We start from the raw sequence: 13,142 nt of genomic DNA on the forward strand, positions 1-13,142 counted from the left end.
TTACACTCTATGTACTTTACAAATATACTTTACAAACTTAAACAGTTACATTATTTAAGGGCCTAAAAAACCAACAGGAATTACTCGTCTGTTTTTGGTACGTCATGGCTGGCGACATACTCAGTAGCTTTAGCTTTGACGTATTCAATGGTCTTTTCGTCACCTTGAGATTCTTCAAATTGCAACCATTTATTAAAGAAGAATTTGGCTTGCTTCCTTGTTATCTTTTTGGTTATTATCCTCTCAAATAAATCTTCCACCTTTTTCTTATCCTTTGCCTTTACCTCTTGGTCTACATAAACGTTCCATAAGTCAATTCTCTTTGGTGCATCAGCAACCAAACCTTCGAATAACGAGCGACCCCTTTCTGGATCACCCTTTGCAAATTCCAATTGAGCAAACTTACGGACAACTTCGATATGATTACGCTTTGCTAAGGCCTTCAAAGCATTGCCCAAAATCGTACGTGCCTCTTGCTCTTCATTGTGGCTTATCAAGAAATCACCCCAGGATACCCAGATAGAAACTTTTTCACTACCAAATTTTTTAGCTGTAGCTTTGAACAACTCTGCAGCTTTGTCAAACTTTTCACTTATTTCATAAATACCAAGTAGTTTTGTATGAATAATATAAGAGTCCATATACTGACAAGCTCTGCTAAACACATCTTCTAAAGTTTCTTCGGTACCAAAAGTATTTTCCAAATTCAGCATCGCAATCCAAATATTCAACTTCTCGGCTTCTTCTCTGAAGTTGATGGTCTTCAATGCACGTTCTGCGAGTTCTCGTGCCTTCTCAATTTCACTCAGTTGCAATTGAAAAGCCATATAGTTCATCCACACTACCGAAGAGTTTGGATTACCGATGAGTAGACGTTCAAAGTCTGCAACAGATTCGGGTGCCCTAGTGTTGATATCAATGGTCTTATCCTGAACAACTTTTTCCTTTCTTCTCTTGTGTTTGTGCTTTCTGTTTTCAGTAAAATCTTCTTGATCTTCTTCAGACTCTTCTTCTTGTGCTTGATCCAAAATGGATGCAGTCCAATCAAATCCAGCACTCAAGGACAACCCATCCGAGGATATTTCAGTCTTCTTATCGGTAACTACGGCATTTTGGTCCCCGATATCAGATTCGTTGTCGGAATCGTTAAAATCAGCATCAGCCATGACCTCATCCTCATCCTCATCCTCCTTTTCTGGTTGGCCTGTAGTAGTGGAAGGCAATTCGGCTTCTTTAGAGAAATGAGACGCCTTCAAGCTCAAGGAAATTTGCTTTTTTTCCAGATTTGTTTTTAAGACAATGGCTTTTACTCTGTCACCAACACCAAATAGGGCAGAAAGATCTTCAGGTTTTTTGTCTGCGATTTCAGTAATGTGAGCCAAACCCGTAACATTAACTGTGTTATCTAGTTTGACAAAAACACCAAAATCAGTGACGTTTTTTACAGTACCATCGAAAACATCACCAGCTTTGATATCCGAATAGGCCTTCAAAACCTTCAAATCGCCATTTATTTCGGACTCTCTAAGGGTCAGAGAAATACGGGAATCTTCATCGCAAGTGACAACCTTGCCCAGAACGTACTGCATTGGCTTGTAAAACTTTTTCCACTCCTTCAAATAAGAATCAGATAATTTACTAACAGGGACAAAGGCTTCAACTTTCCTACTCAAGTAAACAAAAATACCTTTGTCATTCACACTCTTAATAATACCATCTACAATATCGCCTTGTTTCAAATCTTCATGAGATTTAATCGAACGAGTTTTTGCAGCAGCAGAACGAAGGGATAGTTCTATTTTCTTATTTTCTGCATCAACTGCCAGAACAGTAGTTGGAATAACATTGTTGATTTTGTCTCCAAAACCTTCCTTCAATGATAAGGAGAAGTCATTTAGCGCGTCCGTAATGAAGGAAATACCTGTCACCTTGTTACCAAGATCTAATAAAACATATTTTTCAGCTATTTTCAAAACACGACCCGGGAATTCATCGCCAACTTTGATTGTGGTCATATTTATGTCAACATGGGCTTTTCCAATGGCGTTGACAAAGCCATGCTCGCGATCAATAGAAGCAACCTTTACTTGAAGGGCTGAACCTAATGGGAAAACGGATTCAATAGTTTCTGATAAGTTGACATTGTCATCAGCTAGATCTAGTAGGGAAATCCTAGCCTTCAAAACTGGAGAAATTGTCAACCATAAGTGGTTACCTGATGAATTGTTGACGAAACCAGTTAAGTCTTCCCCAATATTGATCTCCTCAAGAGTTTTGGTGTGCACTTCCTTGGATTTTAATTCTGATGGTTTTATGGATAATTCCAAAATGCTAGCCTTTGAGATTCTGTGTGTAATCGGCAAAAACTTATGGCTCTTGACATCGTGGTTACCTATGATTTTAACTTCAATAATGTCGTCTTTCTTGTAATTACTCAAAGGTTGTTTCTTATCCTTAATTTCTTCATACGTGTCAAACACTTCAGCAATGTCAACTCTACCGTGCAAGTTTGAAGCTAAAATGACATTCAATTGGTTCTTCTTGACACTCTTGATTTTCGCTCTAACGATACTACCAATAGACAAGTCATCCCAGCTTTTGATCGATGGATCAATAGCATCTTCGATATTAGATTCAACTTTCTTTTTCTCTTCTTTGACCTTTGGAGCTTTCAAAGATAATAAGAATTTCTGGTTTTGATCGTCTATTCTCAATAAATAGACAGTAACAGACTGGTTAATATAAAAAGTCTTACTAATATCAATATCCCTACTATCAACAGCGTAACTTGGTAAAACCAACCCGATGAACTTACCGTTAAAGGCAACAAAAAGACCTTTATCAGAAATGGATTTAATGTAAGCGTGCATTGGAATATCTTTTTTTTTATCCTTAACGTCATCATACGTTAATGGAAGAGTTTCTTTTTTAGCGTCTTTAATTAAAGAACTTTTAAGGGTCATATTGAAGACGTGGGTTCTTGTATCTTTGTCGATTACTAAACCAGTCAGTTCGGTACCAATTCTGAGCTTTTTCAATTGAGCCCTATTTTGTTCAATTCTGGCATCAGAAATATGGCCAGCGTAGATGACACCACGTAAGCCAACATCTGGGATTTCAACGATAACAGAATCTTTGGTCTTTTCGATAACGTCGACAGTAATAATTGTTCTACCTGGAATAATATTTTCAATAGTATCTTTTTGTTGAGTAGCTTGCTCATTTGAAACTTTGCATGTGGCAATAATTCTCCTCCTGTCAGCATCAACGTCAAGAAGTTTTACTACTACCGTTTGACCAAGTCTTAGATGTTCCTCTGGCCTCTTCACGAAGACTTCTGAAATTTCAGAATTGGGCAAGAATCCCGATAAACCACCAAAAAAGGAAATGATACAACCGTTTGCCTTGAAAACTTGAACAGTTGCTAAAGTTTTTTCGTTTTTTTCTTTGATATTTTTTGCGTTTTCATAAGTGGAAACTAATGGTAATTCGTTGTCTTCTATGTTGACTAATGATTTTTTTAAAGTGACATGCACATTACCTCTTGAATTGACTGATATAACTCTACCTTTAACTTTAGAACCTATCTTGAATTTTCTTTCTGGATAAACTAGTCTAGTATCTGAGATATGTAGCGGTGGAACAGAAGCTTTAAATTGCCCATTAAATATCTTTAATTCAATACCCGAGCTAGAGACGGAAGTAATTTCACAACTGGGTATCAATTCCCCAATTGGAATATCATTCGTCCTTAGATACTTTAATTTTAGGTACTTCGGATCAGTTGATAATTGATAAATATCATCAACAGGGCTGTAACCAAGGACCCTGGAACTTAAATTCTCTGAATTTTCAATTTCACCAACTCTGGAAGAATGTACTTTACCTAATCTGTCATCATCCAATGCCAAGTATAAATATTCCGAATCACGGCCTTTAATGCTACATGATTCAAATGTGTAGCCGATAGGGAACGCATCAAGACCCTCGGTAGATTTCAAAGCGTCTTCTAGTCTCAAGATGTGTGGAAGGTTTGACAAAATCAAGACCTTTTCACCACTTTTGTTTTCTAAACAAGCAATAATTCGACATCTAATACTAGAACCGATGGCAAATTTATGCTTTAAATCTTCCTCGGAAAATGTTCTTAAATGTGATACGTTAACAACACCAGATACTAACCCAAAAACTTTACCGACAATACCATTCTTAGTGATAGATTCACATAATATGTCGACAATTTGTCCAGGAATAATGGCGTCAACTGAAGAAATTTGACTAATTTTGTTTTTTTTGTCTGAAAAGTCTGTATTTACAACAATCGACCTATCAGATTTTTTGGTGATATTGCCCAAGAAAACAGCACCTGGCAATAAGTTTTCAAAATTACCGAAATCCTTCTTAGCAATAAACCCTGTAAAGCCTGAGAGACCCACATCCAGGATAGCACCATGATCCTCGATGGATTTGACCGCACATTGAATAGACGTGGACTTAACCAAATCTTCATCTGCGTATGTGTTGACGAATGAAGGTTCGATGGTTAATTCTATTCTCTTCTTTTTGGATTTCTTAGTTGATGATTCTAAAGAGGTATTCTTGATGACAGAGCATCTTAACCATTGGCCAACGTGAAAGTACCTTCTTAAATTAGGTAATTCATTAGATTTGTCCAATTTTTCATCTTCATCGTCGGATGATTCGTATTCTGCGTCATCGACTTTAGATTTTTTCTCATCAGCAGCATCAACATCACCGTCCATATCTTCATCGAGATCTTCCAAGATCGAGGTGAATTCCTCCGAGATATGTGTTAGGTTCACATAACCAGAGATGCCATCGGTGAATGTTATACATAAATCTTGCTTAGTGATACCAGAAATTTGACCTAGTAAAGAAGAGCCATTCTTCAAGGTTTTGAAGTTGACATGTTCAACTAGTCCAACTTTTGCTTCATCAGAGTTGGCCGACGATGTTTCAGAATCTTTAGAAGTAGCTTTCTTGGTTGTTTTCTTCTTTTTCAAGGGTCTACTTGTTGGTTCAGATGCTTTGACATTTTCATTACCAAATAACACATCACTTGCAGCTTCGTTAGCAACTTGTTTTAGTTCTAAAGGAGTTAAAGCAGAAGCACCACCTCTTGGAAAAGAGACTTCCTCAGTGTTCCTTACCAACGATGAGGTAGAGGGCTGCGTTGTGGAATCTTCCCTCGAAAGTGGAAACTCGTCATCTCTCTTTCTCTTGGTGGGAGCTACCATATTTGCAACAGTATAGGTGGGTTTTTTATATTAAACGGTCCTTGGTTCAGACTGCAGTATTTAATACTAATAGCTTTAAATGAAAATAGACCAACGAACTTTACTGAGCTTTCTTATGTCACTGTTAATGTATGGAAGGGTTTAGCTCATCTCATCTTAAAATTTTTCAAAATTTTTCGGAATCAGAAACGACTTAGATCATTTTGCACGCATTCATTGAATGACGTGCACTGGGAGACAATAACCACTTCACTAGTGTTACATGTACCGTGGAAAAAACCAAGTTCACACCATCTAATATTTTGTAAAGGAATGAGCTGGGCAACAACCAACCATCTGAGAAGAGTAAACTCTTTCTTTTATTTGTACTTATCAATTATGTATACTTATCAATTATGTAGCCGAAAAAATCATAGGCAAATAGTAGCACTATATACTTTTATTATCATCGCCGGTTAAAGAGACTGGCTATTTCGTAGAGTTTTCACGAGCATCTATAGTGTTTTGATTGTATGCTCTTAGTAAAACGGGAATCCATTTTATGTTGAGGTATTTTATGTTTTTTTGTTGTGATCCATATTTGATATTGGTTTAGTACAATGAAAAAAAAATTATTTTGGGAAACCCCAATCATCTCCAATTGGTGATTCATTAAATCTAAACTTCTTAAAAAATAGCAATCAAATATGTGTCGAGTTTATATAAAGCTACAAGAGTACGAAATGTCTCAGCAATAGTTAATCCATGTATCTTTTCGGATTTAGATGTGGAACACGCCTAAAAAGAAGTGAGGCAAGCCGATAAGTTGGCTACACCATTATCAATCTTTTCCAATTGCTCTAACTCACGTTACTCATATCTTGATAATTTCATTTTTTCCAATTACCTTTGTAACATATAGTTATAGGAATCCGTGGTTATTTTGTCGTTTTGATCGGCATGCTATAAAAATTGAGACAGAGTAAAAAGTACACCCGCACACCATATTGTGTATGGGCGTGTCATGCCCTTTTTTCACGTTTTTAAGTTGCGTCTCAATATAGTCTCCGAGGAAGTGGTCTAAATTTTTCAGAATAATATAGACATTAAAGGTATACGTCTTTGGATATATGTTAATTCAGGTAGGGTAGAACTAACATAGCTGAAACCAAGAAAACACAGATCATAACTAACCGTTCAAGATGTTGATGCCAAAGCAAGAAAGAAACAAAATTCACCAATACTTGTTTCAAGGTATGTTTACTTTTTGAGTGAAATAGGCAGTGGTATGCTCCGAAATGAATAACGAAGTTGATAAATAAAAAAGTAACCAGATTTGAACTCAAAGAATATTAAGAATGGCAGACGAATCTTTTAAAGAGGATCTCTTTTATACTTTGAGGCAAGTACGGCGGTGCATGAATCTAAAAGAAAAAAGCAACTTGAGCAGAACTCCACTATACACTTGACAACCTCTAAAGGGTTTGAACTTCTGGGCCTGTAAAATTGAGAGTGTCAAATTATGTTGAAAGCAATTAGATGCTTTACTTCGCAATATTCGGATATTTCCATAATATCGTAAAGGAACCACAAGCACATATAAAACCATGGTATCATAAGAAATATTATTACTAACAAGGAAGATCATTGAATTACGATCGTATTTTAAAATAGAAGGTGTTGTTGTCGCTAAGAAGGATTTCAACCAAGCTAAGCACGAAGAAATTGATACCAAGAACTTGTATGTCATCAAGGCTTTGCAATCCTTGACTTCTAAGGGTTATGTTAAGACTCAGTTCTCATGGCAATACTATTACTACACCTTGACTGAAGAAGGTGTTGAATACTTGAGAGAATACTTGAACTTGCCTGAACACATTGTCCCAGGTACCTACATCCAAGAAAGAAACCCATCCCAAAGACCTCAAAGAAGATACTAAATGCGTTGTTACGTTTAAGTAAACTATTTTCTATTAAATATTAGACTATTCTTTATTTTGTTCTCTCTCGTAATATATGTGGTTTTATGCATCAAATAAGTTTTCATCATTTTCTTTCCTCTCACAGTGTATAATTGTAAGATAATTACAATGTAACCAACTTTTCAGGACTTGCTGGGATGCAGACATATTTGTGCATGCTGTTCAACATTGTTGTATACTTTAGATTATTATGCATTTGTTTCTGTATGTGGTGTACGGATTGAGTACTACTATATTAATTGTCAACGATTCCATATGTTAACGAAGGTTCTTGCCAAGAACACATCTTACATAAAACTTACAGTCAGACATTCCCAAAATCATACCGTTTCATCTATTGAGCACACATAATTATGTCCCTGAGTTCCTGGAGGCAATTCCAGCTTTTTGAGAATATCCCCATAAGAGATCCTAATTTTGGGGGCGATTCCCTATTATACTCGGACCCAACACTTTGTGCAGCTGCAATAGTGGATTCTCAAACTTTAATCATAGCTGTGAATTCAAACATTATCAAAGTAGTCAAACTAAACCAGTCGCAAGTAATACACGAATTTCAATCTTTTCCTCATGACTTTCAAATCACTTTCCTCAAAGTCATTAACGGTGAATTTCTAGTAGCGCTGGCAGAATCCATTGGTAAACCTTCCTTAATAAGAGTATATAAACTAGAGAAATTGCCAAACAGAGAACAAGTATACCATTCCCAAGTTGAGTTGAAAAACGGTAACAATACTTACCCTATCTCAGTTGTCTCCATATCAAATGACCTTTCGTGTATTGTGGTTGGATTTATCAATGGGAAAATCATCCTTATTAGAGGTGACATTTCAAGAGATAGAGGATCCCAACAAAGGATTATATATGAAGATCCGAGTAAAGAACCCATAACAGCGTTATTCCTTAATAATGACGCAACGGCTTGTTTTGCCGCTACGACTTCAAGAATCCTTTTATTTAACACAACCGGTAGAAATAGAGGCCATCCAAGTTTGGTTTTGAATCCCAAAAACGGACTAGACCTGAACTGCGGAGCTTTTAATCTAGCAACAAACGAATTTATATGTTGTTTAAGCAACTTTATTGAGTTTTTCAATTCTAGTGGAAAAAAGCATCAATTCGCGTTTGATCTCTCGCTGAGGAAGAGAATATTTTGTGTAGACAAAGACCATATTTTAGTTGTCACTGAGGAAACAGGTGCGCCAACCACATCCATAAGTGTTAATGAACTGTCACCCACAATAATAAACCGAATATTTATCATTGATGCTAAAAATAAAATCATTTCTTTAAATTTTGTTGTCTCCAGTGCAATCATCGACATTTTTTCCACCTCTCAAAACGGTAAAAATATCACTTATCTGTTGACTTCTGAAGGAGTAATGCATAGGATAACGACGAAATCTTTAGAAAATCAGATTAGCATCATCATCCAGAAGGAACTATATCCATTTGCTTTACAATTAGCGAAACAACATTCATTACCATCCCTGGATGTTCAAGAAATTCACAAAAAATATGGTGATTATCTCTTCAAAAAGGGTCTGAAGAAGGAGGCAACAGACCAGTATATACAGTGTTTGGACGTTGTGGAAACTAGTGAAATCATTTCAAAATTTGGGGTCAAGGAAGTTCCTGATCCAGAGAGTATGAGAAACTTGGCCGATTACCTATGGTCTTTGGTCAAGAATTCTATTTCTCAACGCGATCACATTACCCTATTGTTAATTGTTTTAATAAAATTGAAGGATGTTGAAGGAATTAATAGTTTTATCCAGCATTTTGATAGGAATGGCATATGGAATGAAGATATTGTGATGGATGATATGGACGATGTGTCATTTTTTTATACAGATAACGATTTTTTTGATTTGGATTTAATCTTAGAGCTTATGAAAGAGTCTGATTTTAAGCGTCTTTCATACAGGCTTGCGAAGAAGTATTCAAAGGATTCGCTAACTATAGTGGATATTTTATTGAATCTGTTGCATAACCCTATAAAAGCCATAAAATACATAAAAAGTTTACCAATTGATGAAACCCTAAGATGCCTTGTGACGTATTCGAAAAAATTACTAGAAGAATCACCCAATGAAACTAATGCTTTACTGATCGAAGTGTTTACAGGGAAGTTCAAACCATCCACTTTTGAAGTAGAACTGGACCGTAGAGATACCACAGGCGATTTTTCCGAAAATATTAAAACTGTATTTTACAGTTACAAAACATTCTTCAACTACATGAACTCGAACGTCAAATCAGACGCAATGAGTGAGTCTTCAGAGGCGTCCCACGAACATGAAGAGCCTACTTACCATCCGCCAAAGCCATCCATTGTTTTCAGTTCATTTGTTTCAAAACCTTTTGAATTTGTTGTTTTCTTAGAAGCCTGCTTGGCATGCTACCAGCAGTATGAGGGTTTTGATGAAGATAGACAGGTCATTTTAACTACTTTATACGACTTATACCTAAATTTGGCGCAAGATGATGTGCCCGAACGCGTAGATGACTGGCGTTCAAAAGCGGCTGGCGTACTGCGTGAGAGCAACAAGTTGGTGTATTCTGCCGTTCATAATACTACCGGGAAAAAGGTAGATAATTCAATAATGCTGTTGATCTCCCATATGGATCAAAGTAATGTTTCAGCAAAAGATAAAACCACAATTGACATAGCATCATTTGCCAATGATAACCCCGAAATGGATTTGCTAAGTACATTTAGGGCTATGACGTTAAACGAAGAACCAAGTACATGCCTCAAATTTCTAGAAAGATATGGGGCAGAAGAACCCAAGCTTTTACAAGTGGCACTGAGCTACTTTGTTTCAAATAAACTCATCTTCAAAGAGATGGGGGGTGATGAAGTGCTGAAAGAAAAAGTGTTAAGGCCAATTATAGATGAGGAAAGGATGTCACTGCTCGATATAATCAAAGCACTTTCTCGTACAAATGTGGCCCACTTTGGGCTGATACAAGACATCATTATTGATCATGTTAAAACCGAAGATATAGAAATTAAAAGAAACGAAAAACTAATTGAATCTTACGATAAAGAGCTGAAGGAGAAAAAACAGAAATTGAAGAATACCATTAACTCTGACCAACCTATCCATGTACCCCTGAAGAATCAAACATGTTTCATGTGCAGTTTGCCGTTAGACGTTCCTGTGGTGTTTTTCAAGTGTGGCCACATATACCACCAACATTGTCTAAATGAAGAAGAAGACGCTTTAGAGAATGAAAGGAAGCTCTTTAAATGCCCCAAATGCTTGGTGGAGTTAGAGACATCCAACAAACTTTTTGAAGCTCAACACGAAGTAGTTGAGAAGAAAGATCTTTTGGATTTTGCATTAAACGGTGAAGAAGGCAGTAAAGACCGCTTCAAAGTCATAACAGAGTTTTTGGGTAGAGGCGCCATCAGCTATTCTGACATCACTATTTAATGATGGATCATAACGATCTATTGTCGCCGCCGCGTCACAAATGCGTCCCGAACTTGTCGCGAAGTATATCTGAAACATAAATGTTACATATTGAACCGGCGCATGTTGGAAAAGACAAAGGTGAAGACGAAGTTGTATATTTAAGATAGACCCTTTATACATCCTTTTGAAAACATCATTAACGTGTGAACCACCTTTCGTTTCGTAAAGTCTCTCTTTGCATTGTGATACCAATCTTAAGGTTTCTTGTTTTAGTAACTTTATAGAAAGAAAGGACGAGAAAAAAAAACCCTTGCAATGTTTAAGACGTCATATAACTTGTACGATTTGAACTATCCGACAACAAATTCATTGACGCCAATAAGAGACTACAAAAATGACTTTTTCCATAAAAATGATGACAAATTACCGGAAATAGTCAGGAACCCCACGAGAAAGTTATCCAAACACGAAAAGAAACTCGATGACAAAAAATTCACGAATAAACGACCAGCAAGTCTTGACTTGCATTCCATAGTGGATAGCTTGAGTAACAAAAAAGTTTATTCTCCTATCAATACAGAGATATTTCAAAATGTCGTCAGACTGAATTTGAGTCCCCAGGTTCCTAGTTCTCCTCGCGAGGGGTGCAAGTTTTATAAAGTTGTACAGGACCTTTATCTCTCCGAAATAGAATACTACGATAATTTGTTAATTGCAAATAATGTATACAGAAGAGCATTGAACATCGATCCAAGATTCAAGAATAAACTTGTCAAGCCCGATTCAAGTGACGAGTTGTTGCTTTTTGGAAACATTGACACCATTGCCTCAATCAGTAAAATACTGGTAACAACGATAAAAGAACTTCTTTTAGTCTGGCAACGTGGGAAAATGTTAGATACAAATGAATGGGAAAAAATATTCACTAAAAGTGAGGTACAACAGCAACTATATTCAACTTTTGACATTTCAGAGGCTTTCGAGCAACATTTGCTAAGAATTAAATCTACTTACACAAGTTATTTCGTAAGCCACCAAAAACAAATGGAGTTATTCACTACATTAAGGATGAATAAAAATCATATTTTTAACAAGTGGTATGAATATTGCTTAAAACAGAGTGGATGTATAAAATTAGAGGATATATTAAAAAGTCCGATGAGGAGACTGACTCAATGGATTGATATTTTGGAAACTTTGGAAAGCTGTTACGAAGATACACTTTCACCACAGTTGGGCTCAAAACTAATCCCAACAAGGAGAAAATATTCTTTATTCTCCAATAAGCTAGAAACCGAAGTCTCTGAATATAAGAGTAACTCCATGTATAACTTCAGTTTAACCCCATCAGAGATTATACAAAGTTATGATGAAGACCAGTTTACGCATCTTTTAAAGCCTCCTGACAAGCAAAATAGAAATAAATGTAATACCTTTCGACAAGAAGGTGATCCGGATAATATTAGAGCCCCTTCTCTCCTTTCTGGCTCTTCGAGTTACTACTCAGATGTATCAGGTCTAGAAATTGTTACTAATACTTCAACTTCCTCAGCTGAGAAAATATTTTCAACAATGGATGAAGAAACAGAATTTTTTACATTGGCTGACCATATTAGTAAATTCAAAAAAGTAATGAAAAGTTTGCTAGAATTAGAAAAGAATTTATTGAAAAATAATTTGTCAGGCATTATTGATTCCAGTTTAAAAAGGATAAATGCATGGAAAAAGGTGATTGAGTGCGAACGCCCTTCTGGTGCCTTCTTTGAACACGATAACTTAATATCGACCATGTGTTCTTCATACATAGATAAACTACATGAACAGAAAAATCAGGTGACAATTTTGAAGCTTACAGAGCTTGAAACTGGTGTAATGAATCCACTTGCAAGAATCATAGCCCATTGCAATACCGTTAAAAGTAAACTGAAGGATTTACAAGCTTTGAAGAAAGATTACATGTTATTTTTACAAGAAAAAAAAGCAAATTTGCGGGATGTAAAACGTGACTTGTTGGGAATGCATTTCCAAAACCTACAAAACCAAATGAAAAGAGAGCTGCCGGTTTTCATTACTTTGATCCATAATACTGTCGAACGTATTTTGTTAAACTATAACAAAATCTTCCTAAAATATTTGGAAATTATTGCTGGTGGGAAAAAATACTTGCAAAAGGATCTTGAGAACATGTCTTTCAATGATTCTATAGGTACAGGCCAAATTAAAAATCTTGATATTTTGCAGTGCTATTCTAAATCACGATACATGACGAAACGCATGGTAAGAAAAGATTGGCCTTTCCCTGGAGACCCTAGTGGAAGCCGTATTGTCAGAAAACTTTTCGAACTTTAGCAAAAAATATATTGAGCTTAATAGTTTATATAATGCTATCTTTTTTAATGAAGTATCGTTAATGCGCTGCAGTGGCATACATAGTGAATTATAGCTTTCTATAACTTGTTTACTGGCGCGAAGGGGAAAGAAAATTTTAGTCTAAGCTA

The 13,142-nt window shown here is 36.1% G+C and overlaps 5 protein-coding genes across 5 annotated transcripts; 4 read left to right on the forward strand and 1 right to left on the reverse strand.

Moving 5' to 3' along the window:
- Window positions 1-80: 80 nt before the first annotated feature.
- RRP5 (Rrp5p) lies at window positions 81-5,258 on the reverse strand (the record flags this gene model as incomplete). The annotated part of the gene is made up of 1 exon (XM_033912641.1): window positions 81-5,258. One exon carries the CDS (start codon window positions 5,256-5,258, stop codon window positions 81-83), a length of 5,178 nt encoding a protein of 1,725 aa, XP_033768532.1.
- A 1,181-nt stretch (window positions 5,259-6,439) lies between these two features.
- On the forward strand, window positions 6,440-7,177 carry RPS10B (40S ribosomal protein eS10; the record flags this gene model as incomplete). Its single annotated transcript, XM_033912642.1, has 2 exons — window positions 6,440-6,491; window positions 6,912-7,177. 2 exons carry the CDS (start codon window positions 6,440-6,442, stop codon window positions 7,175-7,177), a joined length of 318 nt encoding a protein of 105 aa, XP_033768533.1.
- Window positions 7,178-7,253: 76 nt separating this feature from the next.
- On the forward strand, window positions 7,254-7,570 carry SPAR_M03470 (uncharacterized protein; the record flags this gene model as incomplete). Its single annotated transcript, XM_033912643.1, has 2 exons — window positions 7,254-7,313; window positions 7,346-7,570. 2 exons carry the CDS (start codon window positions 7,254-7,256, stop codon window positions 7,568-7,570), a joined length of 285 nt encoding a protein of 94 aa, XP_033768534.1.
- Window positions 7,571-7,572: 2 nt separating this feature from the next.
- On the forward strand, window positions 7,573-10,662 carry PEP5 (tethering complex subunit PEP5; the record flags this gene model as incomplete). The annotated part of the gene is made up of 1 exon (XM_033912644.1): window positions 7,573-10,662. The coding sequence occupies one exon, from the start codon at window positions 7,573-7,575 to the stop codon at window positions 10,660-10,662; it is 3,090 nt and encodes a 1,029-aa protein (XP_033768535.1).
- Window positions 10,663-10,959: 297 nt separating this feature from the next.
- FUS2 (Fus2p) lies at window positions 10,960-12,993 on the forward strand (the record flags this gene model as incomplete). Its single annotated transcript, XM_033912645.1, has 1 exon — window positions 10,960-12,993. One exon carries the CDS (start codon window positions 10,960-10,962, stop codon window positions 12,991-12,993), a length of 2,034 nt encoding a protein of 677 aa, XP_033768536.1.
- Between the last annotated feature and the right edge of the window lie 149 nt (window positions 12,994-13,142).

Source organism: Saccharomyces paradoxus, chromosome XIII (assembly GCF_002079055.1).
Source record: "Saccharomyces paradoxus chromosome XIII, complete sequence".
NCBI classification, from domain to species: domain Eukaryota; kingdom Fungi; phylum Ascomycota; class Saccharomycetes; order Saccharomycetales; family Saccharomycetaceae; genus Saccharomyces; species Saccharomyces paradoxus.